The 27,385-nt window shown below is 47.1% G+C and overlaps 1 protein-coding gene across 1 annotated transcript in view; it reads right to left on the minus strand.

Annotated features, from left to right (window-relative positions):
* Nucleotides 1-27,385, minus strand: part of FRMD5 (FERM domain containing 5) — a 96,379-nt gene that overhangs the window by 34,850 nt on the left and 34,144 nt on the right. Inside the window, exon 3 of the mRNA XM_063925483.1 lies at nt 4,533-4,593. Within this exon, the coding sequence (XP_063781553.1) occupies nt 4,533-4,593 (61 nt within the window). The remainder of the gene's footprint in view (nt 1-4,532; nt 4,594-27,385) is intronic.

A 27,385-nucleotide genomic window follows, 5' to 3' on the forward strand; every position in this document is an offset into this window, starting at 1 on the left:
TGGGGATAGAAATCGACACGGTGGCGGGATCGTGTCGACTGCCTCCGGACAAGGTTGCAAAGCTCCGCGAGGCTATCTGCCGGTTCGGAAGGTCGCGCAAAGTCACTCTGCGGCAGGCGCAGTCCTTGCTGGGCCTTTTGAACTTTGCTTGTTGGGTAATCCCGATGGGCAGGGTTTTCTGCCGGAAGCTGGAACGGGCAACCGCAGGGCGTGCCAGACCACATCATTTCGTGCGCTTGTCCTCCGAGATTCGGAGGGATTTGGCCGTATGGGCCTCGTTCCTGGAGGACTTCAACGGGGTGTGTATATGGCAGGCCCCAATGGTCGACAGCGCTGGGCTGCAGCTGTTTACCGACGCGGCGGGTTCCTCTGGGTTCGGTTGTTATCTGGAGGGATCTTGGTGCGCGGCCTCGTGGCCGGCGGAGTGGCATCGCGAAGGTTTGACTAAGGACCTTTTGCTGCTGGAGCTTTTCCCCATTATGGTGGCGCTGGAGGTTTGGGGCGATCGTCTGGCTCATTGCAGCATTTTGTTCAGATGTGACAATCAGGGCGTGGTGCACGCGATAAATAACCAGAGGGCGAAATCGCTGGTGATCCTGAGGGTGCTGGGGCAGTTGCTGTTGACATGCCTGCATAGGAACGTGTGGTTCCGCGCGCAGCATGTGCCTGGTTTGCAGAACGGAATTGCCGACGCTTTGTCACGCGGTCAATGGGAAAGGTTTTGTTTGTTGGCACCCGAGGCCGACGAGCACGGTTTTCAATGTCCCGATTATGTCTGGCAGGTGATCGGGCCGGATTGGAGAGTCTAGCGATGCAGTCAGTCGCTCCGAATACGCTCAAGGCTTATGGACAAGCTTGGAGCGAGTGGGAGGAGTTTGTTCGAGGACGAAGTCAGCAAGGTAAGAGCGGGCATCGGATGATGCTTTCTTTTATTTGGCAGCTGTTTGTTATGGGTAGGTCCAGAGCGGTGGTATCCCGGTACTTGGCTGGTATTTCGTTCTTTAGCAAAATCAAGGGCGTCCCTGACGTGATGAAAAGCGGGATTCTGCTTAAAGCAATGAAGGGATGGGCGCCTGACAGGAGGCGGCCAATTGATGCGGCCTTGCTTCCGGATGTCATCAGGGCGGTGGGCGGTATAGCGTCGTCCATGTTTGAGTCGCTGCTGTTCAGTTTGGCGTTCTCAATGGCTTATCACGGTGCCTTTCGGGTTTCGGAGCTGGTGGCGCCTTCTAAGCGAGCAGATTCGCGCATGCTTCTCGAGGACGTGGTGGTGGGTGAGAGGTCCTTGCTGTGCCGATTGCGTCGCTCTAAGACGGACCAAGTGGGTAGAGGTCGATGGGTCACCCTGGTTCCGGCACTTGAGGAGAGCATTTGCCCAGTGAGGTTGGCAGTTCGATATGCGGCAGTACGGCCCGATGGTCGGGGGTCATGGTTGCTTCATTATGACGGGCTGCCAGCGACGAAGTATCAGTTTCGTTGGATGCTGGGTCGCTGTCTGGCGAGCTTGGGCCTTCCACCCGCTGCTTTCGGGACGCATTCCTTCCGCATCGGGGCTGCGACGTCGGCTGCGGCGGCAGGGCTTTCCGTGGCTGAAATCCAGGCGGTGGGGCGATGGAAGTCGTCAAGTTACAGACGGTATATTCGCCCCGTTGCGTGAGATGCTGGCTTGCACTGCGTTTTGTTTAAGTTGTAGTTGTTTATAAGTCATGTTGTACAGTTCAGTACGTCCTTGTGTTGTACGTCCGTTTTGTCTTCCCGTTTTATCCTACTCAGGGATTAGCCACTTGCCGCTGCTGGCAGCGGGGGTCTGGAGTTCTTTTGTGATTTTTTTGCCTGACTTGACGGACTGAATTCTAATCCACAATTCGGCTGATCAGTTCTATCAAAGTCCCTCAGCAGGTTTTTACGCTTCCACCTCCAGCTGAGTTCTTACATGTTTTTCCCATTTTTTACTCCCCCCCCCCCCCCCGTTTAATTTCTTATTTTTATTTTGATCTTCCCATTTGTGTGTTTATGTTCTGCTTCAAATTGGCTGGAAGCTTGTGCAGATCGGCTAGGCCGTAACTTCTGCAATAAACGAAATCTCAATTTTTTCTTTTGGCAGATCCTTCAGGTTAATGCGTGAAATAACATTGATATAGATAATTAGTAACCAATTTTACCCCCTTTCCTTCTCTTCAGGTTGTTTTGACGACGACTTGGCTATATGGGTGGTTGGCCACTCTTATGTGTATTGGGCAGCCAGGTTTTTGGCCTCGGAGGGGGCACGGATGTTTCCTAGGGCTCAGGGAGTTCGTTGGCTTGGTTGGCGGGGGATGATGTGTAATGAGCTGAAGAGTAGACTAGTCAGTCAGGCCAGCGAGCATGGAGTCCCTAGGGTGCTGGTTGTCCATTTAGGTGGCAACGACTTGGGGAAGAGGACATCTTTAGAGCTGCGGTGGGCCATGATAAAGGATCTGGCAAGTGTGGCCGCAGCATGGACCAATTGTGTCTTGGTGTTCTCTTTGATGGTGCCAAGGTTGAGTTGGCGAGGTGTGGCGGATGGTCGCCTGATTGATGAGGCCAGGCAGAAGGTGAATGGGGCGGTGGCGAAGTGGGTGTTGTCCCACGGAGGCAAAGTGGTTCGCCACCCTAGGATTCGGTTCCGAGACAGTCACCTTTTTCGGCCTGATGGTGTGCATCTATCCAATGAGGGGATGATGCTTTTCCTGGAGGATCTGTGTCTAGTGTTGCAGGAGTTAGGGTGAGTTTATGGTGGCGGTGCGAAGACTCTGGGGAGGAGTCTTTCGCTGTTGGCGGAAAAGAACGGCAGATTGTAGTTTGTCTTGTTAGCTGTAGTGATTTACAGTTTGGTGTGGTTTAGGTGCACTCACCACCATCGACTTTTAGGGCCGCTCGATCACCCGACCGGGGGCAGCGGCAGGCACCCATCAGGGTGGGTAGTCACTGTGGGGGTTGAGTTGGGCACCTATTACCGATTTGATAGTTTGTTATTTAAATTAGGATAGTTTTGAATTTTAAAATTTTTAAGGTTAGAGTCAGTTCAATAGAGCCGTTCTTTTTTCTGCCACCATATGCCCGCTGTTTCGGCATGCTAACCAAAATTTTCAATTACAGGTTTGCTTATGGTTAGGGTATAATAAATAGCTAGCAAATTTTCTCCAAATTCAAGTCTCCGTGTCATTATTTCTGGGTATTAGAGGTAATGAATGCTTTACTTTGAAGGAAGAGATCCACGAGTATCATTAGGATGTTTAGTGAAGGGTTGGGGTCGTGTGACCGGCGGTCACCATACCAAAGGCGGGATCCCGCCGGTCGAATAAGCGCATCCCGTTGTGAGCCCCTATGACCTCCTGTGTGGTGGAGACAGCAACAGGGGTTTAGTGACTCCTCTATGTCATCTGTGCAGCCCATAAGATGTGACCACCCAATCCTGGTCATTGCAGGAGCATTACAAGCCATTTATCAGCTAGCGCTCCTGCATCGGCACGGTACAAACCTATACAATGGACCGACCATTCTCCTGCTGACGACTGTATATGTGTATACCCACCTTAAGTACATCTGCCCCTCACAGAGGCAAAAATGCATGAACACACAATAATGTTCATCACAAATGACTAATACAATACCTCCAGGCGGCACTTTGTATACATTTGTTATATATGTAAGAGTCTGCCAGGTTTCTGTGATTTAGATGCTACATTTGAAACAGCAATTATTTAAAGGGCAAAACCTGATTGGGTTTGCCTTTTAAATAATTGCACTTTAAATGTAGCAGCCAAAATCTTGCTGCTGCCTGCAACTAGCAGGCTCTTATATTATACCCCTACGTGTTTACTGTGTTTCTACTTTCTTATTGCTGTGCTGCAGATACAGGGATTCTCATTGTAATTACATTTAGGGGGGTATCCAATTGACCGCAGGTAATTGTATTGCAAGGAGCTATCCAATTAGCCCCGATGCGGCGTGTTCCTCCCCCCGATGCTGGCACTTATCGGGGATTATGCCTTAGGCACCCGAAGCATAATCCGCAATAAGTGGCCTGCCGGAGCCGTGATAACGCATAGGATCGGGGACATATCTCTGATCCCATGTGTTTTTGTGCAATCGCGGGTCTAATTTCGGTCAATCAAAATGGCCTCTAACTGGATACCACGATAATGCTATCAGTCATTAATCGCGATATCCAGCCGCTTTGATCGTCCGAAACGACACTGGGGGGTAATTGGATACCGCCCTAAATTTGAAATAATAGGAAACTTGGAAATAAAACCCAAACTCTTCTTTAAGAGAGGATAAATTCTGTGCAATTCTTTACATGTCATCATTGGCTTTTACCTTACTGCACGGATCCATGTGAGGGACACGCCAGTGGGTTAAACTAACAACCCAACATTGCAAATCAATTATCCCTATAAAGATCCCTTGGTACAGGACAATAATATATGCATACTAAACAGAGTATCATGTGGAACACACATACAAATACAATTAGACATGCAACATCAAGCTCATTATGTTATACTCACGTTCAGACACGGAGTTACCTCTCATTTGTTTGGCAATTCCTTTGGAAAATTCCAACCAGTGCTAAAAATAAGATATACCACAGTCAAATACTATACAACAGCTTTTTATACTTATACATACCATTCCAGGGCCAATTTACTTCTGGAAGAAAATGATCACACTTAAGACAAGGCATAATTAATCACGGCCATAGCATTCTACTGCAACCAACAACAACAAAAAGTGACGTAAAAACAAACTAAGGGGTAGATTCAATTAGCTCTGTCCTGAGCTCATCAAGTTCTGCCACTACCCCGTGCAGTAAGTCACAGAGGGTGCACTTAACATGGAGCTGGGAGGAAAACTCTGCATTAAGTGTACCCTCTAGGGCCTCCCGCATGGGTAATTCCATAGCTCAGGGCACTTAAGCCTGGAATCTAGGGTTATGCGCGTCAGCCGGCGGCTTACCCCGCATGGAAATTTGGTCAGTATTTTTATAGCTAACAGGGCTAGTTGAATCTGCCCCTAAATATTGTATGCAGCATATAGAACAATATTCAATATTGTTCCACATGTGTCAATGTTAAAATATGAAATGCTTAAACCTTTTCCAGAGACAGAAGATGAAACAAGGGACTATGATAGCTATGTCAGCGTGTTATCCCATGTGTACAGTCCCTGTAACATGTGACTCCAGACACCTCTTACATATACTGAATACATATATCACATTCTGCCGACGTCTGGCAATCCACAATTTTACAGGTCATATTCACTGTCATTTTCATTTTCTAAACCCATAATCAAGACTTATCAATGGGCAATGCATGTATACCTTCCAGATGTCCAGAATTAAATAGCCAGACCCAATTTGAGGGCATTATAACACAACTGATGCATGACACTGACCTCGGTTTCCTTATATCAATTTACATAAGTATTTTAGAAAATACAGCAAAGAGAAAAGATAACCCTTGTGGGGAGCACTCTAATTCTGAACACCTACAGCTATGATAGCATAAATAATAAGAATTTACTTACCGATAATTCTATTTCTCGGAGTCCGTAGTGGATGCTGGGGTTCCTGAAAGGACCATGGGGAATAGCGGCTCCGCAGGAGACAGGGCACAAAAAGTAAAGCTTTTCCAGATCAGGTGGTGTGCACTGGCTCCTCCCCCTATGACCCTCCTCCAGACTCCAGTTAGGTACTGTGCCCGGACGAGCGTACACAATAAGGGAGGATTTTGAATCCCGGGTAAGACTCATACCAGCCACACCAATCACACCGTACAACTTGTGATCTAAACCCAGTTAACAGTATGATAACAGAGGAGCCTCTGAAAGATGGCTCCCTAAACAATAACCCGAATTAGTTAACAATAACTATGTACAAGTATTGCAGATAATCCGCACTTGGGATGGGCGCCCAGCATCCACTACGGACTCCGAGAAATAGAATTATCGGTAAGTAAATTCTTATTTTCTCTATCGTCCTAGTGGATGCTGGGGTTCCTGAAAGGACCATGGGGATTATACCAAAGCTCCCAAACGGGCGGGAGAGTGCGGATGACTCTGCAGCACCGAATGAGAGAACTCCAGGTCCTCCTTTGCCAGGGTATCAAATTTGTAGAATTTTACAAACGTGTTCTCCCCTGACCACGTAGCTGCTCGGCAGAGTTGTAATGCCGAGACCCCTCGGGCAGCCGCCCAAGATGAGCCCACCTTCCTTGTGGAATGGGCCTTAACAGATTTAGGCTGTGGCAGGCCTGCCACAGAATGTGCAAGTTGAATTGTGTTACAAATCCAACGAGCAATCGACTGCTTAGAAGCAGGCGCACCCAACTTGTTGGGTGCATACAGTATAAACAGCGAGTCAGATTTTCTGACTCCAGCCGTCCTTGAAATGTATATTTTTAAAGCTCTGACAACGTCCAACAACTTGGAGTCCTCCAAGTCGCTTGTAGCCGCAGGCACTACAATAGGCTGGTTCAGGTGAAACGCTGATACCACCTTAGGGAGAAAATGCGGACGCGTCCGCAGCTCTGCCCTATCCGAATGGAAAATTAAATAAGGGCTTTTATAAGATAAAGCCGCCAGTTCAGATACTCTCCTGGCGGACGCCAGGGCCAGTAACATAGTCACTTTCCATGTGAGATATTTCAAATCCACATTTTTTAGTGGTTCAAACCAATGGGATTTGAGGAAATCTAAAACTACATTTAGATCCCACGGTGCCACCGGAGGCACCACAGGAGGCTGTATATGCAGTACTCCTTTGACAAAAGTCTGGACCTCAGGAACTGAGGCCAATTCTTTTTGGAAGAATATTGACAGGGCCGAAATTTGAACCTTAATAGATCCCAATTTGAGACCCATAGACAATCCTGATTGCAGGAAATGTAGGAAACGACCCAGTTGAAATTCCTCCGTCGGAACACTCCGATCCTCGCACCACGCAACATATTTCCGCCAAATGCGGTGATAATGCTTCGCGGTGACTTCCTTTCTTGCCTTAATCAAGGTAGGAATGACTTCTTCTGGAATGCCTTTTCCTTTTAGGATCTGGCGTTCAACCGCCATGCCGTCAAACGCAGCCGCGGTAAGTCTTGGAATAGACACGGTCCCTGCTGAAGCAGGTCCTGTCTTAGAGGTAGAGGCCACGGATCGTCCGTGACCATCTCTTGAAGTTCCGGGTACCAAGACCTTCTTGGCCAATCCGGAGCCACTAGTATCGTTCTTACTCCGCTTTGCCGTATGATTCTCAATACCTTTGGTATGAGAGGCAGAGGAGGAAACACATACACCGACTGGTACACCCAAGGTGTTACCAGCGCGTCCACAGCTATTGCCTGCGGATCTCTTGACCTGGCGCAATACCTGTCCAGTTTTTTGTTGAGGCGAGACGCCATCATGTCCACCATTGGTCTTTCCCAACGGTTTATTAGCATGTGGAAAACTTCTGGATGAAGTCCCCACTCTCCCGGGTGAAGATCGTGTCTGCTGAGGAAGTCTGCTTCCCAGTTGTCCACTCCCGGGATGAACACTGCTGACAGTGCTATCACGTGATTCTCCGCCCAGCGAAGGATCCTGGCAGCTTCTGCCATTGCACTCCTGCTTCTTGTGCCGCCCTGTCTGTTTACATGGGCGACTGCCGTGATGTTGTCCGACTGGATCAACACCGGTCTTCCTTGAAGCAGAGGTTCCGCCTGGCTTAGAGCATTGTAGATTGCTCTTAGTTCCAGAATGTTTATGTGAAGAGACTTTTCCAGGCTCGACCACACTCCCTGGAAGTTTCTTCCTTGTGTGACTGCTCCCCAGCCTCTCAGGCTGGCGTCCGTGGTCACCAGGATCCAATCCTGTATGCCGAATCTGCGGCCCTCCAATAGATGAGCCCTCTGCAACCACCACAGAAGAGATACCCTTGTCCTTGGAGACAGGGTTATCCGCAGGTGCATCTGAAGATGCGTGCATTGATGTACAGACACCTTTCCTGGTTTTAGGAGATTCCTGACCAGGTCGGATAACTCCTTGGCTTTTTCCTCGGGAAGAAAAACCTTTTTCTGAACCGTGTCCAGAATCATCCCTAGGAACAGCAGACGAGTTGTCGGCATTAATTGGGATTTTGGAATATTCAGAATCCATCCGTGCTGCTTTAGCACCTCTTGAGATATTGCTAATCCCATCTCTAGCTGTTCTCTGGACCTTGCCCTTATTAGGAGATCGTCCAAGTATGGGATAATTAATACGCCTTTTCTTCGAAGAAGAATCATCATCTCGGCCATTACCTTTGTAAAGACCCGAGGTGCCGTGGACAAACCAAACGGCAGCGTCTGAAACTGATAGTGACAGTTTTGTACAATGAACCTGAGGTACCCCTGGTGTGAGGGGTAAATTGGAACGTGGAGATACGCATCCTTGATGTCCAAGGATACCATAAAGTCCCCTTCTTCCAGGTTCGCTATCACTGCTCTGAGTGACTCCATCTTGAACTTGAACTTCTTTATGTACAGGTTCAAGGACTTCAGATTTAGAATAGGCCTTACCGAGCCATCCGGCTTCGGTACCACAAATAGAGTGGAATAATACCCCTTCCCTTGTTGTAGAAGAGGTACCTTGACTATCACCTGCTGAGAGTACAGCTTGTGAATGGCTTCCAAAACCGTCTCCCTTTCGGAAGGGGACGTTGGTAAAGCCGACTTCAGGAAACGGCGAGGTGGATCTGTCTCTAATTCCAACCTGTACCCCTGAGATATTATCTGCAGGATCCAGGGATCTACCTGCGAGTGAGCCCACTGCGCGCTGTAATTTTTGAGACGACCTCCCACCATCCCCGAGTCCGCTTGAGAAGCCCCAGCGTCATGCTGAGGCTTTTGTAGAAGCCGGGGAGGGCTTCTGTTCCTGGGAAGGAGCTGCCTGTTGCTGTTTCTTCCCTCGACCTCTGCCTCGTGGCAGATATGAATAGCCCTTTGCTCTCTTATTTTTAAAGGAACGAAAGGGCTGCGGTTGAAAAGTCGGTGCCTTTTTCTGTTGGGGAGTGACTTGAGGTAGAAAGGTGGATTTCCCGGCTGTAGCCGTGGCCACCAAATCTGATAGACCGACTCCAAATAACTCCTCCCCTTTATACGGCAAAACTTCCATATGCCGTTTTGAATCCGCATCGCCTGTCCACTGTCGCGTCCATAAAGCTCTTCTGGCCGAAATGGACATAGCACTTACCCGTGATGCCAGTGTGCAGATATCCCTCTGTGCATCACGCATATAAAGAAATGCATCCTTTATTTGTTCTAACGACAGTAAAATATTGTCCCTGTCCAGGGTATCAATATTTTCAATCAGGGACTCTGACCAAACTACCCCAGCACTGCACATCCAGGCAGTCGCTATAGCTGGTCGTAGTATAACACCTGCATGTGTGTATATACTTTTTTGGATATTTTCCATCCTCCTATCTGATGGATCTTTAAGTGCGGCCGTCTCAGGAGAAGGTAACGCCACTTGTTTTGATAAGCGTGTTAGCGCCTTGTCCACCCTAGGAGGTGTTTCTCAGCGCTCCCTAACCTCTGGCGGGAAAGGGTATAATGCCAATAATTTCTTTGAAATTATCAGCTTTTTATCAGGGGCAACCCACGCTTCATCACACACGTCATTTAATTCTTCTGATTCAGGAAAAACTATAGGTAGTTTTTTCACACCCCACATAATACCCTGTTTAGTGGTACCTGTAGTATCAGCTAAATGTAACGCCTCCTTCATTGCCAAAATCATATAACGTGTGGCCCTACTGGAAAATACGGTTGATTCGTCACCGTCACCACTGGAATCAGTGCCTGTGTCTGGGTCTGTGTCGACCGACTGAGGCAAGGGCGTTTTACAGCCCCTGACGGTGTTTGAGGCGCCTGGACAGGCACTAATTGATTGTCCGGCCGCCTCATGTCGTCAAACGACTGCTTTAGCGTGTTGACACTATCCCGTAATTCCATAAATAAAGGCATCCATTCTGGTGTCGACCCCCTAGGAGGTGACATCCCCATATTTGGCAATTGCTCCGCCTCCACACCAATATCGTCCTCATACATGTCGACACACACGTACCGACACACAGCAGACACACAGGGAATGCTCTAAACGAAGACAGGACCCACTAGCCCTTTGGGGAGACAGAGGGAGAGTCTGCCAGCACACACCAAAAAGCGCTATATATGACAGGGATAGCCTTATAATAAGTGCTCCCTTATAGCTGCTTTATATATATCAAGATATTGCCATTAAATTTGCCCCCCCTCTCTGTTTTACCCTGTTTCTGTAGTGCAGTGCAGGGGAGAGACCTGGGAGCCGTCCTGACCAGCGGAGCTGTGAGAGGAAATGGCGCCGTGTGCTGAGGAGATAGGCCCCGCCCCTTTTTCGGCGGGCTCGTCTCCCGCTATTTTGTGAATACAGGCAGGGGTTAAATATCTCCATATAGCCTCTGGGGGCTATATGTGAGGTATTTTTAGCCTTTATATAGGTTTACATTTGCCTCCCAGGGCGCCCCCCCCCAGCGCCCTGCACCCTCAGTGACTGCGTGTGAAGTGTGCTGAGAGGAAAATGGCGCACAGCTGCAGTGCTGTGCGCTACCTTTAGAAGACTGCAGGAGTCTTCAGCCGCCGATTCTGGACCTCTTCTTACTTCAGCATCTGCAAGGGGGCCGGCGGCGCGGCTCCGGTGACCATCCAGGCTGTACCTGTGATCGTCCCTCTGGAGCTGATGTCCAGTAGCCAAGAAGCCAATCCATCCTGCACGCAGGTGAGTTCACTTCTTCTCCCCTCTGTCCCTCGTTGCAGTGATCCTGTTGCCAGCAGGAATCACTGTAAAATAAAAAACCTAAGCTAAACTTTCTCTAAGCAGCTCTTTATGAGAGCCACCTAGAATTGCACCCTTCTCGGCCGGGCACAAAAATCTAACTGGAGTCTGGAGGAGGGTCATAGGGGGAGGAGCCAGTGCACACCACCTGATCTGGAAAAGCTTTACTTTTTGTGCCCTGTCTCCTGCGGAGCCGCTATTCCCCATGGTCCTTTCAGGAACCCCAGCATCCACTAGGACGATAGAGAAATGATTATTTAAAAATTAACATTTATTAGATATACTTTAAAATATATATGGCCCATATGCAACTTGGCATTACTTTTGAGTGACCAATGTGAAAATATAGTGGAAAATTAGTACTATATATCCAAACAATATGCCGGAATGGATTAAGGTCTGTCAGCGAATAATAGGTCCTCCCTCCTATGATCAGTAAACTACAAAACCTGGTATTCCCAGGTGGTCTCCCACCGGGTGGTCTTCAGTATGCCGAATGTCGGGATCCCGGAGCCGGGATCCCGACACCCGGCATACCGACAGCTATTCTCCCTCGTGGGGGTCCACGACCCCCCTGGAGGGAGAATAAAATAGCGTAGCGCGCGTAGCACGCCACCGTGCCCGCAGAGTGGCGAGCGCAGCGAGCCAGCAAGGGGCTCCTTTGTGCTCGCCACACTGACGGTATGCCGGCGGTCGGGCTCCCGGCGCCGGTATGCTGGTCGCCGGGAGCCCTGCCGCCGGCATACCATACCACACCCCTCCCACCAAGTACTAATCAGGCCCGGCACAGTTTCGCTTCCAAGATCAGATGGGATTGGGCCTGTGCAGTGCGGTATGATTGTAGTGAAAATATTTTTTTGACCAGAGTCACCGAGGTACCAGATCCGCTGAAAAAGTCCTTAAATCCTGCAAGTTTTGTGTTTAGGATAAACCAAATGAATTTGTTTGTAAAAAAGTGACCCTCATCTGTTCAATAATAGCTCAATATTGTGGATTAATTAAATTTTTTAATCATTGGTCACAGCAATTATTTTAATTTAAAGACACTCCAGTTACTCCACAAATACAAAAGCATCGCCGCTGTGCGATGCTTTTGTATTTGTGCGGGGGGGGGCCGGACTGACATGTGGAGCAGACTAGCCCTGTGCTGGGCATCCCCCCGCATGTCAGGGAAGATGATCGTAGCTGTGCTAAATTTAGCACAGCTACGATCAGCTCGGAATGACCCCCAATGTTTCACAAGAAAAAATTGTATATGCACAAATCGCAACAGTAGCTGTTTATCAACCTCATTCACAGGGCTATGATCTCATAGAAACATTGGGGCAGATGAATTAATCCTGGAGAAGGCATAAAGAAGTGATAAAGCAGTGATAAATGCAAGGTGATAACGCACCAGCCAATCATCTCCAATATGTAAATTAGCAGTTATGAGCTGATTGGCTGGTGCGTTATCACCTTGCACTTACTACCGCTTTATCACTTCTTTATGCCTTCTCCAGGTTTAATACATCTTCCCTATTGTCTCCAAATGTAAACATGTATCGGTATAATTGTAACAGTAGCTGTCTATATTTATTCACAGCATAATCTCCACCCAAAGAGACATTGTGTTTATAATGGAAGTAACCTGTATATGTGTTAATAATGACTGTAGCGATCTTAAGTGCTACTCATTAAAGAAATAGTGATTTACAGAAATTGCACATATAATATACCTTTTTCTACAAGCCAAGAGAAACCCGTGGCTACATATTTAATGTATGTAACTAGCAGGAGAAAAAATAATTAATTAAGAAGTAGCGAGTGGCCGTTCCGATGCCCGCTCGGGGCTGTGTTCGGCACAGTATAGTTACCATCCGGAGACTAATTTCAGAGGGGTACCATGTGGGTGAGCCGCCGAGGAGTTCCCGGGTGGTAAAGCCCTCTTTGCCGTAGAGAGCCGGGATAAGTTTCTTTTTTTTTGTGTAAACTGTTTTTATTAGTTATTAGTTAAAGCAGCAGTCAAAACATTACAGAAATATTTTCAAAAACAAAAGGAGGGCATACAAAAATATTGCGTGACATATATTCGGCAGTACACTACACATAAAGCGCCCTTAGTAGAAAAATATCTGTCTGCATTACTGACAACATTAAAAACTTATAAAAGAAAACATATTATCAAAACAGCATTGATGAATGGGAAAGAGAAACAAGAGAGAGAAGAGAAGAGGAAGAGAGGAGAAGTAAGGGAAAATTGGGGTAGGCAGAGTCAGGTGTAAGAGTCTGCACAGTAAGGGCAGACCAATTGGGGGACGGAGAGGCCTCCCCCACCAATTATGAGTCGACCATATTATAGAGACATCATTGTCGGAATATGAGTATGGATATGAATAATAATACAAGCATGAATATGAGCATGTTTATAAATATGAAGGGGGTTATGTCGTAATATAGGACCGATACATCGGTGTGTCCTTGAAGTCATACCAGGGAAACCAGATAGCTATGAAGTCAACTGTTTTCCCAGATGAGAAGGAGACAAGGTCTTCCATGTCCAAGAAGTGATCAATCTTTATGAACCACATTTTAATCGAGGGTGGGGAGGTGGATCTCCAAAGGATTGGAACCACCGCTTTAGCTGCGTTGCTGAGGTGTCTTAACAGGGAATATTTGTAGGAGTGTGACCCTGCGGAGGTGTGATTAAGGAGCCAGAAATCTGGGTCTTTCGGAATCTCATCTCCCAATATCTGTTCGGTGCATTTAAATACTCCTGTCCAGAATGGAGTTATAAGAGGGCAATCCCACCAAATATGTATAAAACTCCCTGGGGCATTTTTGCATCTCCAACATAGATTCGAAAGGGAGGGGAACATTTTATTGAGAACACGAGGGGTCCTGTACCACCTATATATAAGTTTATAAAGGGTCTCTAATGTCGAGATGCATAAAGAACTCGCCTGAGCGTTCTTAAACACAGAATCCCAGTTAATCTGTGTAGGTAGCCCTGACAATTCCTTCTCCCAGGAAGCCAGGAAGGTAGGAGGTTGTGGGAAAAAGTTTTCCATAATCATCGTATAGATTTGTGAAATAGTATGCGTAGGTGATTTGGGGGAGGTGCATAGTTTCTCAAACCCGGTGAGTTCCCTAGTTACGTCAGAGAAGTTCTTAGGAGATGATATGAAATGGTGGACCTGTAAGAACCTCCAAAACTCAGCACTGTGTAGGTTCCAAGAGGATTGAACATCTGAAAAGGAGCGCACCCTACCCGAGCTCACCAGCTGACCGACTCTAAAGATCCCGGCTTCTGCCCATGGGGCAAAAGCAGTCCCTTGGAAGCCAGGGGCAAATTCGGAGTTATAGAGAAAGGAGGTTAAGGGGGACCATTTGGAGGATATGTGACTCTGGGATCTCAGTTTGGCCCATAATTTGAGCGTGGGGGAGACCGTGGGGTTAGATACCTTCGGGAGGGTAGGGAGCCAAGGTGCAATTTCAATATAATGTGGGAGACAACCCTCCTCTAGGAGGACCCATTGTTTGCGGTCTTTGGCACGCGTCCATTCCAGAATCCTATTCAGGTGTACCGCGTGGTAGTAGTTAGGGATGTGTGGGAGTTGTTGCCCCCCTTGATGTTTTCTCCTGAACAAGATGTCGTGTTTAAACCTGGGTGTATTACTACCCCATACAAATGTACGGATAAGCCTCTGGACGTCACGAAGCCAGAGCAGGGGGATGTGTATCGGAAGGGACTGGAGAAAGAATAAGATCCTAGGGAGGGCGTTCATTTTAACTACATTGATCCTCCCGAACAAGGACAGTCTCAATTTCTTCCATTTCAGGAAGTCTAGGCGAAGCCTAGTCAATAAGGGTTTAAAGTTTAGGGAGAACACTTTGGATAAATCGTTGGTCAGTAACACCCCCAAATATTTTAATTTGTGATCGTGCCAGGTGAAGGGGAAGGCTTGTTTCAGGCTTTCTACTATAGCAGGAGGAGTAGTTAAATTCATGGCAATGGATTTGGAATAATTTATTTTGAAGTTAGAGAGAGCTCCAAACTTCTCAAACTCTGCCATTAAGTTTGGTAAAGAGGTGACCGGGTTCGTGATTATTGCGAGTAGGTCATCGGCGTATAATGCCAGTTTGTATTCGGACCCCCTTACCAACAGGCCCGAAATACATGGGTTAGCCCTAATACTTCGGGCTAATGTTTCCATGCAAAGGACGAAGAGCAATGGAGATAGCGGGCATCCCTGTCGCGTACCGTTGAGAATTGGAAAGGAGTCAGAAAGGGAGCCATTAAGCCTAATTTTGGCGGACGGGGAGGCATAGAGGGACAAGATTCTGTGAAGACAGACATTACCAAGTCCTAGATGCCTCAATATACCGGTCAAAAAATCCCAGTCAACTCTGTCAAAAGCTTTTTCTGCATCAGTCGACAGTAGGATTGATGGGGATGATAGCTGGCCGGCATAGTGAATCATGCTGAGCACTTTAGAAGTATTGTCCCTAGCTTCTCGGCCTAAAACAAATCCAGTTTGATCTCCATGTATCAAGCCAGGTAACAATAGTTTAAGGCGATTTGCAATCAATTTGGCGAAAAGTTTTATATCTATGTTTAATAATGAGATTGGCCGGTAACTGGAGCAAAGGCTGGGATCCTTACCCTCTGTGGGTAGAACTGCAATATGGGCTTCGAGAGATTGTGGGGAGAAGGGCGATTGATCTGATATGGTGTTAAAGGCTCTTGTGAGTATAGGAATTAATTTCTCTTTAAAAGCTTTGTAGTAGGCAATAGTATATCCATCGGGGCCGGGACTCTTGCCATTAGGAGAGGATTCAATAACTTGCTGAACCTCCTCAGTAGAAAACGGGGCATCTAGATCTTCTACTTCTGTTGTGGTTAATGTGGGGAAATGTAAAGACCGTAAGTAGTCAGCTATGGCTTTTTGATGGGACGACCTGTCAATTCTTCCGGTTGGGCCGGAGAGGTTATACAGAGTGGAATAATATGTCCTGAAGGCCCTGGCTATGTGGGGTGTCTGGTGTTGGGGTTGGCCATGCTCGTTTTTAATTGTATGAATAAAAGTAAGGGTACGTTGTTCTCTAAGTGCTTTGGCCAATAGTTTTCCAGGCTTATTGCCCCATTGATAGTATCTGCTACGGCATTTCCGATAGGAAAACTTGACTCTATCAGAGAGTAACTTATTCAGAGCCGCCCTGGCAGTTTCGAGATCAGTGTAGTGTTGTGGGGTTTGGGATTTTTTATGTAGAAGCTCGAGAGATTGTATCTTGGACAGTAAATCCTCTCGAAGTTTCTCTCTCTGCTTTTTGCGGAAGGATCCTATTTGAACACAAACCCCCCTAATGACGCATTTATGAGCTTCCCATACTGAGACTTTGGAAATGTCATCTAAGTCGTTGGTACTAATGTAAGAATCCAAAGCGTTGTCAATTCGGGACTTACAGTCTGCATCTTGTAGGAAAGTGTCGTTAAAACGCCAGGACCATTGGCGATGTGTGTTGGGAGGTAAGCGTAGGGTGAGATTAACTGGGGCATGATCGGACCATACAATCTGTCCTATAGAGGCATCAGACAGAAGGTGCAAGTGTCGGTGACTCAAAAATAAGTAATCAATCCTGGAATAAGTCTGGTGTGGGTGTGAGAAATAGGTGTAATCTATATCAGAAGGGTGTGTCAATCTCCATGTGTCGATCAGCTGGTGGTCGAGCAGGGCACGTCTCATCCCCCTATGCTCCCCCTCCGACCTGTAGGAAATCTTTTTAGAATTGTCCTGGCGGGGATCCAGGGTCCAATTCAGATCACCTCCCATCACGACCACCCCTTCCAAAAGAGGTTCCGTGTCTTCTAGAACTGAGGATATAAAGGAAGGTTGTTTAGCGTTAGGGGCATATATATTTAAAAAAGAGAAACGTTGGCCGTATATGTCGCATTTCACCAGCAACCCCCTACCCTCAGCTATTCTGTGGGAGGCAACATTGAGGACAGGCAGGTGGCGCGCAAGCAATATGGCTACGCCTAATGTCTTGCCAGCAGAATTGTTAGATAGGAAAACGTGCGGGTAAAAGTGACATTTTAGGGACGGCACATGCCCTATCTTGAAGTGTGTTTCCTGAATAAAAGCAACGTCAATTTTCTCATCCCTAAGCCATTTGAGAAGTTTAGACCTTTTTTCAGGAACATTCAGCCCTTTAACGTTAAGGGTAGTTACGTGTAGATCATTCACCCCCATTATCAGACGGATCTAATCGCTTCACATTAGTCTTCTCTTCGGTAGACTCTGGAAAAGGTGAGGGAAGAATAGCAGGGTGGGGGGGGGGAGATAGGAAAGAAGGAAAAGCAAGGAAAGAGAAAAAGAAAGCTGTGGCGTGGAAATCCCCGCCAAAAAATACTTTGATATTAACCAAAGGCGGTATTACTACAAAAAGAACTGCTGCAAAAAGGACAGGAGCGGAATCCTGCCGACTCCCGATCCAAAGAAACAGGGGATGCAGCATAGTGGGGTCTTGCGGGGGGCTCAGGACAACGACCACTCCCAAGATAGAAACTAGATTAATATACAATATTACCGAGGTGTGCACTAGGCACATGTGGAACATGAGAAAAAAAAGTATATAGATATATAAGTTTATCAATTAGTATAAGAGTGTACAGACAATCCTCAAATTATCAAACCGGGTTCCATGGAACTATAACATCTGTACACTATTATCATCTATAAAAACAAAAAACAAAAAAACAAAAAAAACGATCTCACTCGTGAGCAACTCTTAGTACTATTAAGAGAAAAAAAAGTCTCAATGTATAACATAAGTAACAGGCAAATTTACGTCCACTCGGGACGAGGCTTCTCATTCAGGGAGGCTTCGAAGGACGTGGGCCAGGAGTGGATCCCCGCATCCGTGGGGAACGAACTTGCTGCCACGCGTCGTCTGGAGGGAGTACAACAGGCAGGTCCGGAAGGTGGTGAAAGGCGTCCCAGTCTGGCACCGGAACCGGAGGGATTCCCAGGATCGTAAAGAAAGCCTGTAGGTCCGACGGTCTAGAGAGACTTGCGATTTTTCCGCCATGAGAGACCTGGAGGGAGAAAGGAAAACCCCATCTGTATTTCAGCTCGAGTTTCCTGAGAGAGTCTGTAAGAGGTTTCAAGGCGCGACGTTGTTGTAAGGTCGACCAGGCAAGGTCGGGAAATATCTGAATCTTGTCGCCTTGAAAGTCAATGCTGACCAGTTGACGGGCCGACCTCATTATTTCCTCTTTTTGGGCATAATAATGGAGCCTACAAATCACGTCCCGTGGTCTGTCGGAGGGTAAGCCTCGAGGACGGAGGGCTCTGTGAGCTCTATCGAATATAATGTCCTTGTTCGGATCCAGGTCAATAAGTTCCCCAAATATCTTAGATAACGCGGCTACAAGGTCTGTTTGCTGGACGCTCTCAGGCAGGCCCCTGACTCTAATATTATTTCGCCGGCCGCGATTATCCATGTCCTCAAAGCGTGATTTTAGGAAGGAAATATCATCCCGTTGGTGAAATAGCACTTCCCGGAATTTGATCAGAGAGTCCACTGTAGATGATTCGTGGCGTTCCAGGACATCCACTCTTGTCGCAATTTGAGACATATCTTGTCGGAGCGCTGTCACCTCCTGAGTAATGGTGGAAAGTAGGCGAGTCTCCAAGGCTGAGAAATCTTGTTTCGTAGGAAGTGTCCGTACATGAGACAATATTTCGCTTATCTCCGCGGACAGAGAGAGGGCCTGTGGGGGCACCGGAGTCCCAGGAGAGGCCATGTCGTCCACCGGATCGTGTAAACTCGGGGAGGTCGGGAAGTAGAAGAAGCAGCGGGGGATGAGGTTGGGGAAGTTAGGAATTGGCGTAGATCTGATGAGCGTCGGTTCGCGGGGAGCAGTATCGCGTCCGGCTTGGTCTTGGCCTTTTTTTTCTTTATCCCTCTCACCATGAGATCGGTCTTTAAATAAAGCGGTGTATAATTACCCTTTCACATATCCTTGGCACTGTGAAGCATGAGGGTCGTCGCCGTGCAAAAGCCCCCACGTGGTCCTAGGGTGGCATCAGGCAAACATGTACAAGGTTAGGGACCCATTCGTTCACTTGCAGTGGTAGTATATCTGATATGGCCCGATGGGGGTATAACTGTGTGACCCCAGGCTGTCAAGCAAGTTATCAGCCAACACAGATTTGATATGTGGATGGATGGATGGCTGTATTGATGGATGGGTGAAGGGAGTGCTATAGTTAATTTTATTGTACCTCAAGCCTCATGGGCCTCCCTACCTTCCCTCACACTTAGGTGCCTCAGAGTGCAGCCTAGGGACCGCAGCCCCGTTCAACAGTCTGGCCGCAGTGAGTGGGGATAAGTTTCTTATGATAACGGAGCTTGAGATGCAGGGGAGCATCTCAAGTAGAGATGAGCGCCGGAAATTTTTCGGGTTTTGTGTTTTGGTTTTGGGTTCGGTTCCGCGGCCGTGTTTTGGGTTCGACCGCGTTTTGGCAAAACCTCACCGAATTTTTTTTGTCGGATTCGGGTGTGTTTTGGATTCGGGTGTTTTTTTCCAAAAAACCTAAAAAACAGCTTAAATCATAGAATTTGGCGGTCATTTTGATCCCAAAGTATTATTAACCTCAAAAACCATAATTTCCACTCATTTTCAGTCTATTCTGAATACCTCACACCTCACAATATTATTTTTAGTCCTAAAATTTGCACCGAGGTCGCTGTGTGAGTAAGATAAGCGACCCTAGTGGCCGACACAAACACCGGGCCCATCTAGGAGTGGCACTGCAGTGTCACGCAGGATGGCCCTTCCAAAAAACCCTCCCCAAACAGCACATGACGCAAAGAAAAAAAGAGGCGCAATGAGGTAGCTGTGTAAGATTAGCGACCCTAGTGGCCGACACAAACACCGGGCCCATCTAGGAGTGGCACTGCAGTGTCACGCAGGATGTCCCTTCCAAAAAACCCTCCCCAAACAGCACGACGCAAAGAAAAAAAGAGGCGCAATGAGGTAGCTGTGTGAGTAAGATAAGCGACCCTAGTGGCCGACACAAACACCGGGCCCATCTAGGAGTGTCACTGCAGTGTCACGCAGGATGTCCCTTCCAAAAAACCCTCCCCAAACAGCACATGACGCAAAGAAAAAAAGAGGCGCAATGAGGTAGCTGTGTGAGTAAGATAAGCGACCCTAGTGGCCGACACAAACACCGGGCCCATCTAGGAGTGGCACTGCAGTGTCACGCAGGATGTCCCTTCCAAAAAACCCTCCCCAAACAGCACATGACGCAAAGAAAAAGAAAAGAAAAAAGAGGTGCAAGATGGAATTGTCCTTGGGCCCTCCCACCCACCCTTATGTTGTATAAACAAAACAGGACATGCACACTTTAACCAACCCATCATTTCAGTGACAGGGTCTGCCACACGACTGTGACTGATATGACGGGTTGGTTTGGACCCCCCCCAAAAAAGAAGCAATTAATCTCTCCTTGCACAAACTGGCTCTACAGAGGCAAGATGTCCACCTCATCATCACCCTCCGATATATCACCGTGTACATCCCCCTCCTCACAGATTATCAATTCGTCCCCACTGGAATCCACCATCTCAGCTCCCTGTGTACTTTGTGGAGGCAATTGCTGCTGGTCAATGTCTCCGCGGAGGAATTGATTATAATTCATTTTAATGAACATCATCTTCTCCACATTTTCTGGATGTAACCTCGTACGCCGATTGCTGACAAGGTGAGCGGCGGCACTAAACACTCTTTCGGAGTACACACTTGTGGGAGGGCAACTTAGGTAGAATAAAGCCAGTTTGTGCAAGGGCCTCCAAATTGCCTCTTTTTCCTGCCAGTATAAGTACGGACTGTGTGACGTGCCTACTTGGATGCGGTCACTCATATAATCCTCCACCATTCTATCAATGTTGAGAGAATCATATGCAGTGACAGTAGACGACATGTCCGTAATCGTTGTCAGGTCCTTCAGTCCGGACCAGATGTCAGCATCAGCAGTCGCTCCAGACTGCCCTGCATCACCGCCAGCGGGTGGGCTCGGAATTCTGAGCCTTTTCCTCGCACCCCCAGTTGCGGGAGAATGTGAAGGAGGAGATGTTGACAGGTCGCGTTCCGCTTGACTTGACAATTTTGTCACCAGCAGGTCTTTCAACCCCAGCAGACTTGTGTCTGCCGGAAAGAGAGATCCAAGGTAGGCTTTAAATCTAGGATCGAGCACGGTGGCCAAAATGTAGTGCTCTGATTTCAACAGATTGACCACCCGTGAATCCTTGTTAAGCGAATTAAGGGCTCCATCCACAAGTCCCACATGCCTAGCGGAATCGCTCCGTGTTAGCTCCTCCTTCAATGTCTCCAGCTTCTTCTGCAAAAGCCTGATGAGGGGAATGACCTGACTCAGGCTGGCAGTGTCTGAACTGACTTCACGTGTGGCAAGTTCAAAGGGCATCAGAACCTTGCACAACGTTGAAATCATTCTCCACTGCACTTGAGACAGGTGCATTCCACCTACTATATCGTGCTCAATTGTATAGGCTTGAATGGCCTTTTGCTGCTCCTCCAACCTCTGAAGCATATAGAGGGTTGAATTCCACCTCGTTACCACTTCTTGCTTCAGATGATGGCAGGGCAGGTTCAGTAGTTTTTGGTGGTGCTCCAGTCTTCTGTACGTGGTGCCTGTACGCCGAAAGTGTCCCGCAATTCTTCTGGCCACCGACAGCATCTCTTGCACGCCCCTGTCGTTTTTTAAAAAATTCTGCACCACCAAATTCAAGGTATGTGCAAAACATGGGACGTGCTGGAATTTGCCCATATTTAATGCACACACAATATTGCTGGCGTTGTCCGATGCCACAAATCCACAGGAGAGTCCAATTGGGGTAAGCCATTCCGCGATGATCTTCCTCAGTTGCCGTAAGAGGTTTTCAGCTGTGTGCGTATTCTGGAAAGCGGTGATACAAAGCGTAGCCTGCCTAGGAAAGAGTTGGCGTTTGCGAGATGCTGCTACTGGTGCCGCCGCTGCTGTTCTTGCGGCGGGAGTCCATACATCTACCCAGTGGGCTGTCACAGTCATATAGTCCTGACCCTGCCCTGCTCCACTTGTCCACATGTCCGTGGTTAAATGGACATTGGGTACAACTGCATTTTTTAGGACACTGGTGAGTCTTTTTCTGACGTCCGTGTACATTCTCGGTATCGCCTGCCTAGAGAAGTGGAACCTAGATGGTATTTGGTAACGGAGGCACACTGCCTCAATAAATTGTCTAGTTCCCTGTGAACTAACGGCGGATACCGGACGCACGTCTAACACCAACATAGTTGTCAAGGCCTCAGTTATCCGCTTTGCAGCAGGATGACTGCTGTGATATTTCATCTTCCTCGCAAAGGACTGTTGAACAGTCAATTGCTTACTGGAAGTAATACAAGTGGGCTTACGACTTCCCCTCTGGGATGACCATCGACTCCCAGCAGCAACAACAGCAGCGCCAGCAGCAGTAGGCGTTACACGCAAGGATGCATCGGAGGAATCCCAGGCAGGAGAGGGCTCGTCAGAATTGCCAGTGACATTGCCTGCAGGACTATTGGCATTCCTGGGGAAGGAGGAAATTGACACTGAGGGAGTTGGTGGGGTGGTTTGCGTGAGCTTGGTTACAAGAGGAAGGGATTTACTGGTCAGTGGACTGCTTCCGCTGTCACCCAAAGTTTTTGAACTTGTCACTGACTTATTATGAATGCGCTGCAGGTGACGTATAAGGGAGGATGTTCCGAGGTGGTTAACGTCCTTACCCCTACTTATTACAGCTTGACAAAGGGAACACACGGCTTGACACCTGTTGTCCGCATTTCTGGTGAAATACTTCCACACCGAAGAGCTGATTTTTTTGGTATTTTCACCAGGCATGTCAACGGCCATATTCCTACCACGGACAACAGGTGTCTCCCCGGGTGCCTGACTTAAACAAACCACCTCACCATCAGAATCCTCCTGGTCAATTTCCTCCCCAGCGCCAGCAACACCCATATCCTCCTCATCCTGGTGTACTTCAACACTGACATCTTCAATCTGACTATCAGGAACTGGACTGCGGGTGCTCCTTCCATCACTTGCAGGGGGCGTGCAAATGGTGGAAGGCGCATGCTCTTCACGTCCAGTGTTGGGAAGGTCAGGCATCGCAACCGACACAATTGGAGTCGGACTCTCCTTGTGGATTTGGGATTTCGAAGAACGCACAGTTCTTTGCGGTGCTACTGCTTTTGCCAGCTTTAGTCTTTTCATTTTTCTAGCGAGAGGCTGAGTGCTTCCATCCTCATGTGAAGCTGAACCACTAGCCATGAACATAGGCCAGGGCCTCAGCCGTTCCTTGCCACTCCGTGTGGTAAATGGCATATTGGCAAGTTTACGCTTCTCCTCCGACAATTTTATTTTAGGTTTTGGAGTCCTTTTTTTACTGATATTTGGTGTTTTGGATTTGACATGCTCTGTACTATGACATTGGGCATCGGCCTTGGCAGACGACGTTGCTGGCATTTCATCGTCTCGGCCATGACTAGTGGCAGCAGCTTCAGCACGAGGTGGAAGTGGATCTTGATCTTTCCCTAATTTTGGAACCTCAACATTTTTGTTCTCCATATTTTAATAGGCACAACTAAAAGGCACCTCAGGTAAACAATGGAGATGGATGGATTGGATACTAGTATACAATTATGGACGGGCTGCCGAGTGCCGACACAGAGGTAGCCACAGCCGTGAACTACCGCACTGTACTGTGTCTGCTGCTAATATATAGACTGGTTGATAAAGAGATAGTATACTCGTAACTAGTATGTATGTATAAAGAAAGAAAAAAAAACCACGGTTAGGTGGTATATACAATTATGGACGGGCTGCCGAGTGCCGACACAGAGGTAGCCACAGCCGTGAACTACCGCACTGTACTGTGTCTGCTGCTAATATATAGACTGGTTGATAAAGAGATAGTATACTCGTAACTAGTATGTATGTATAAAGAAAGAAAAAAAAACCACGGTTAGGTGGTATATACAATTATGGACGGGCTGCCGAGTGCCGACACAGAGGTAGCCACAGCCGTGAACTACCGCACTGTACTGTGTCTGCTGCTAATATATAGACTGGTTGATAAAGAGATAGTATACTCGTAACTAGTATGTATGTATAAAGAAAGAAAAAAAAACCACGGTTAGGTGGTATATACAATTATGGACGGGCTGCCGAGTGCCGACACAGAGGTAGCCACAGCCGTGAACTACCGCACTGTACTGTGTCTGCTGCTAATATATAGACTGGTTGATAAAGAGATAGTATACTCGTAACTAGTATGTATGTATAAAGAAAGAAAAAAAAAACACGGTTAGGTGGTATATACAATTATGGACGGGCTGCCGAGTGCCGACACAGAGGTAGCCACAGCCGTGAACTACCGCACTGTACTGTGTCTGCTGCTAATATATAGACTGGTTGATAAAGAGATAGTATACTCGTAACTAGTATGTATGTATAAAGAAAGAAAAAAAAACCACGGTTAGGTGGTATATACAATTATGGACGGGCTGCCGAGTGCCGACACAGAGGTAGCCACAGCCGTGAACTACCGCACTGTACTGTGTCTGCTGCTAATATATAGACTGGTTGATAAAGAGATAGTATACTCGTAACTAGTATGTATGTATAAAGAAAGAAAAAAAAACCACGGTTAGGTGGTATATACAATTATGGACGGGCTGCCGAGTGCCGACACAGAGGTAGCCACAGCCGTGAACTACCGCACTGTACTGTGTCTGCTGCTAATATAGACTGGTTGATAAAGAGATAGTATACTCGTAACTAGTATGACTATAAAGAAAGAAAAAAAAACCACGGTTAGGTGGTATATACAATTATGGACGGGCTGCCGAGTGCCGACACAGAGGTAGCCACAGCCGTGAACTACCGCACTGTACTGTGTCTGCTGCTAATATATAGACTGGTTGATAAAGAGATAGTATACTCGTAACTAGTATGTATGTATAAAGAAAGAAAAAAAAACCACGGTTAGGTGGTATATACAATTATGGACGGGCTGCCGAGTGCCGACACAGAGGTAGCCACAGCCGTGAACTACCGCACTGTACTGTGTCTGCTGCTAATATAGACTGGTTGATAAAGAGATAGTATACTCGTAACTAGTATGTATGTATAAAGAAAGAAAAAAAAACCACGGTTAGGTGGTATATACAATTATGGACGGGCTGCCGAGTGCCGACACAGAGGTAGCCACAGCCGTGAACTACCGCACTGTACTGTGTCTGCTGCTAATATATAGACTGGTTGATAAAGAGATAGTATACTCGTAACTAGTATGTATGTATAAAGAAAGAAAAAAAAACCACGGTTAGGTGGTATATACAATTATGGACGGGCTGCCGAGTGCCGACACAGAGGTAGCCACAGCCGTGAACTACCGCACTGTACTGTGTCTGCTGCTAATATATAGACTGGTTGATAAAGAGATAGTATACTCGTAACTAGTATGTATGTATAAAGAAAGAAAAAAAAACCACGGTTAGGTGGTATATACAATTATGGACGGGCTGCCGAGTGTCGACACAGAGGTAGCCACAGCCGTGAACTACCGCACTGTACTGTGTCTGCTGCTAATATAGACTGGTTGATAAAGAGATAGTATACTCGTAACTAGTATGTATGTATAAAGAAAGAAAAAAAAACCACGGTTAGGTGGTATATACAATTATGGACGGGCTGCCGAGTGCCGACACAGAGGTAGCCACAGCCGTGAACTACCGCACTGTACTGTGTCTGCTGCTAATATAGACTGGTTGATAAAGAGATAGTATACTCGTAACTAGTATGACTATAAAGAAAGAAAAAAAAACCACGGTTAGGTGGTATATACAATTATGGACGGGCTGCCGAGTGCCGACACAGAGGTAGCCACAGCCGTGAACTACCGCACTGTACTGTGTCTGCTGCTAATATAGACTGGTTGATAAAGAGATAGTATACTACTAATATTATATATACTGGTGGTCAGGTCACTGGTCACTAGTCACACTGGCAGTGGCACTCCTGCAGCAAAAGTGTGCACTGTTTAATTTTAATATAATATTATGTACTCCTGGCTCCTGCTATAACCTATAACTGGCACTGCAGTGCTCCCCAGTCTCCCCCACAATTATAAGCTGTGTGAGCGGAGCACAGTCAGATATATATATACATTGATGCAGCACACTGGGCTGAGCAGTGCACACAGATATGGTATGTGACTGAGTCACTGTGTGTATCGTTTTTTTCAGGCAGAGAACGGATATATTAAATAAAACAAACAACTGCACTGTCTGGTGGTCACTGTGGTCGTCAGTCACTAAACTCTGCACTCTCTTCTACAGTATCACAGCCTCAGGTCAATCTCTCTCTCTCTCTCTCTCAACCCTAATCTAAATGGAGAGGACGCCAGCCACGTCCTCTCCCTATCAATCTCAATGCACGTGTGAAAATGGCGGCGACGCGCGGCTCCTTATATAGAATCCGAGTCTCGCGATAGAATCCAAGCCTCGCGAGAATCCGACAGCGTCATGATGACGTTCGGGCGCGCTCGGGTTAACCGAGCAAGGCGGGAAGATCCGAGTCGCTCGGACCCGTGAAAAAAAACATGAAGTTCGGGCGGGTTCGGATTCAGAGAAACCGAACCCGCTCATCTCTAATCTCAAGCTCCGTTATCGTAAGAGACTTATCCTGGCTCTCTACGGCAAAGAGGGCTTTACCACCCGGGAACTCCTCGGCGGCTCACCCACATGATACCCCTCTGAAATTCATTTGGTTTATCCTAAACACAAAACTAGCAGGATTTAAAAACTTTTTCAGCAGATCTGGTACCTCAGTGACTGGTCAAAAAATCTGCACAGGCCCAATCCCGTCCGATCTTGGAAGCAAAACTGTGTCGGGTCTGGTTAGTACGTGGTGGGAGACCACCTGGCAATACCAGGTTTTGTAGTTTACTGACCATAGGAGTCCCATATGGAAGGAGGACCTATTTTTCGCTGACGGACCTTAATCCATTCCGGCATATTGTTTGGATATATAGTACTAATTTTCCACTATATTTTCACATTGATCACTCAAAAGTAATGCCAACTTGCATATGGGCCATATATATTTTAAAGTATATCTACTAATTGTTAATTTTTAAATAATCATATTTATGCTATCATAGCTGCTGGTTTTCAGAATTAGAGTGCTCCCCACAAGGGTTATCTTTTCTCTTTGCTGTATTTTCTAAAATACTTATTCATAAACCCATTGGAGCACCACTGACCATCACATTAACACACCGATGAAGATTGTTTATAAAGGTGCATATGTGATATATTCAGACAGAGGTCAATTCCTTACAAGTGTCAGTCTTCTGAAAACTATTATCTGTATTCTATATTGATTCCTGTGCGGCTTTCCCAATCTAGAATCTTCCATCAATTTACATAAGCAAGGCTTTG

This window comes from Pseudophryne corroboree, chromosome 6 (genome assembly GCF_028390025.1).
Source record: "Pseudophryne corroboree isolate aPseCor3 chromosome 6, aPseCor3.hap2, whole genome shotgun sequence".
NCBI lineage: Eukaryota > Metazoa > Chordata > Amphibia > Anura > Myobatrachidae > Pseudophryne > Pseudophryne corroboree.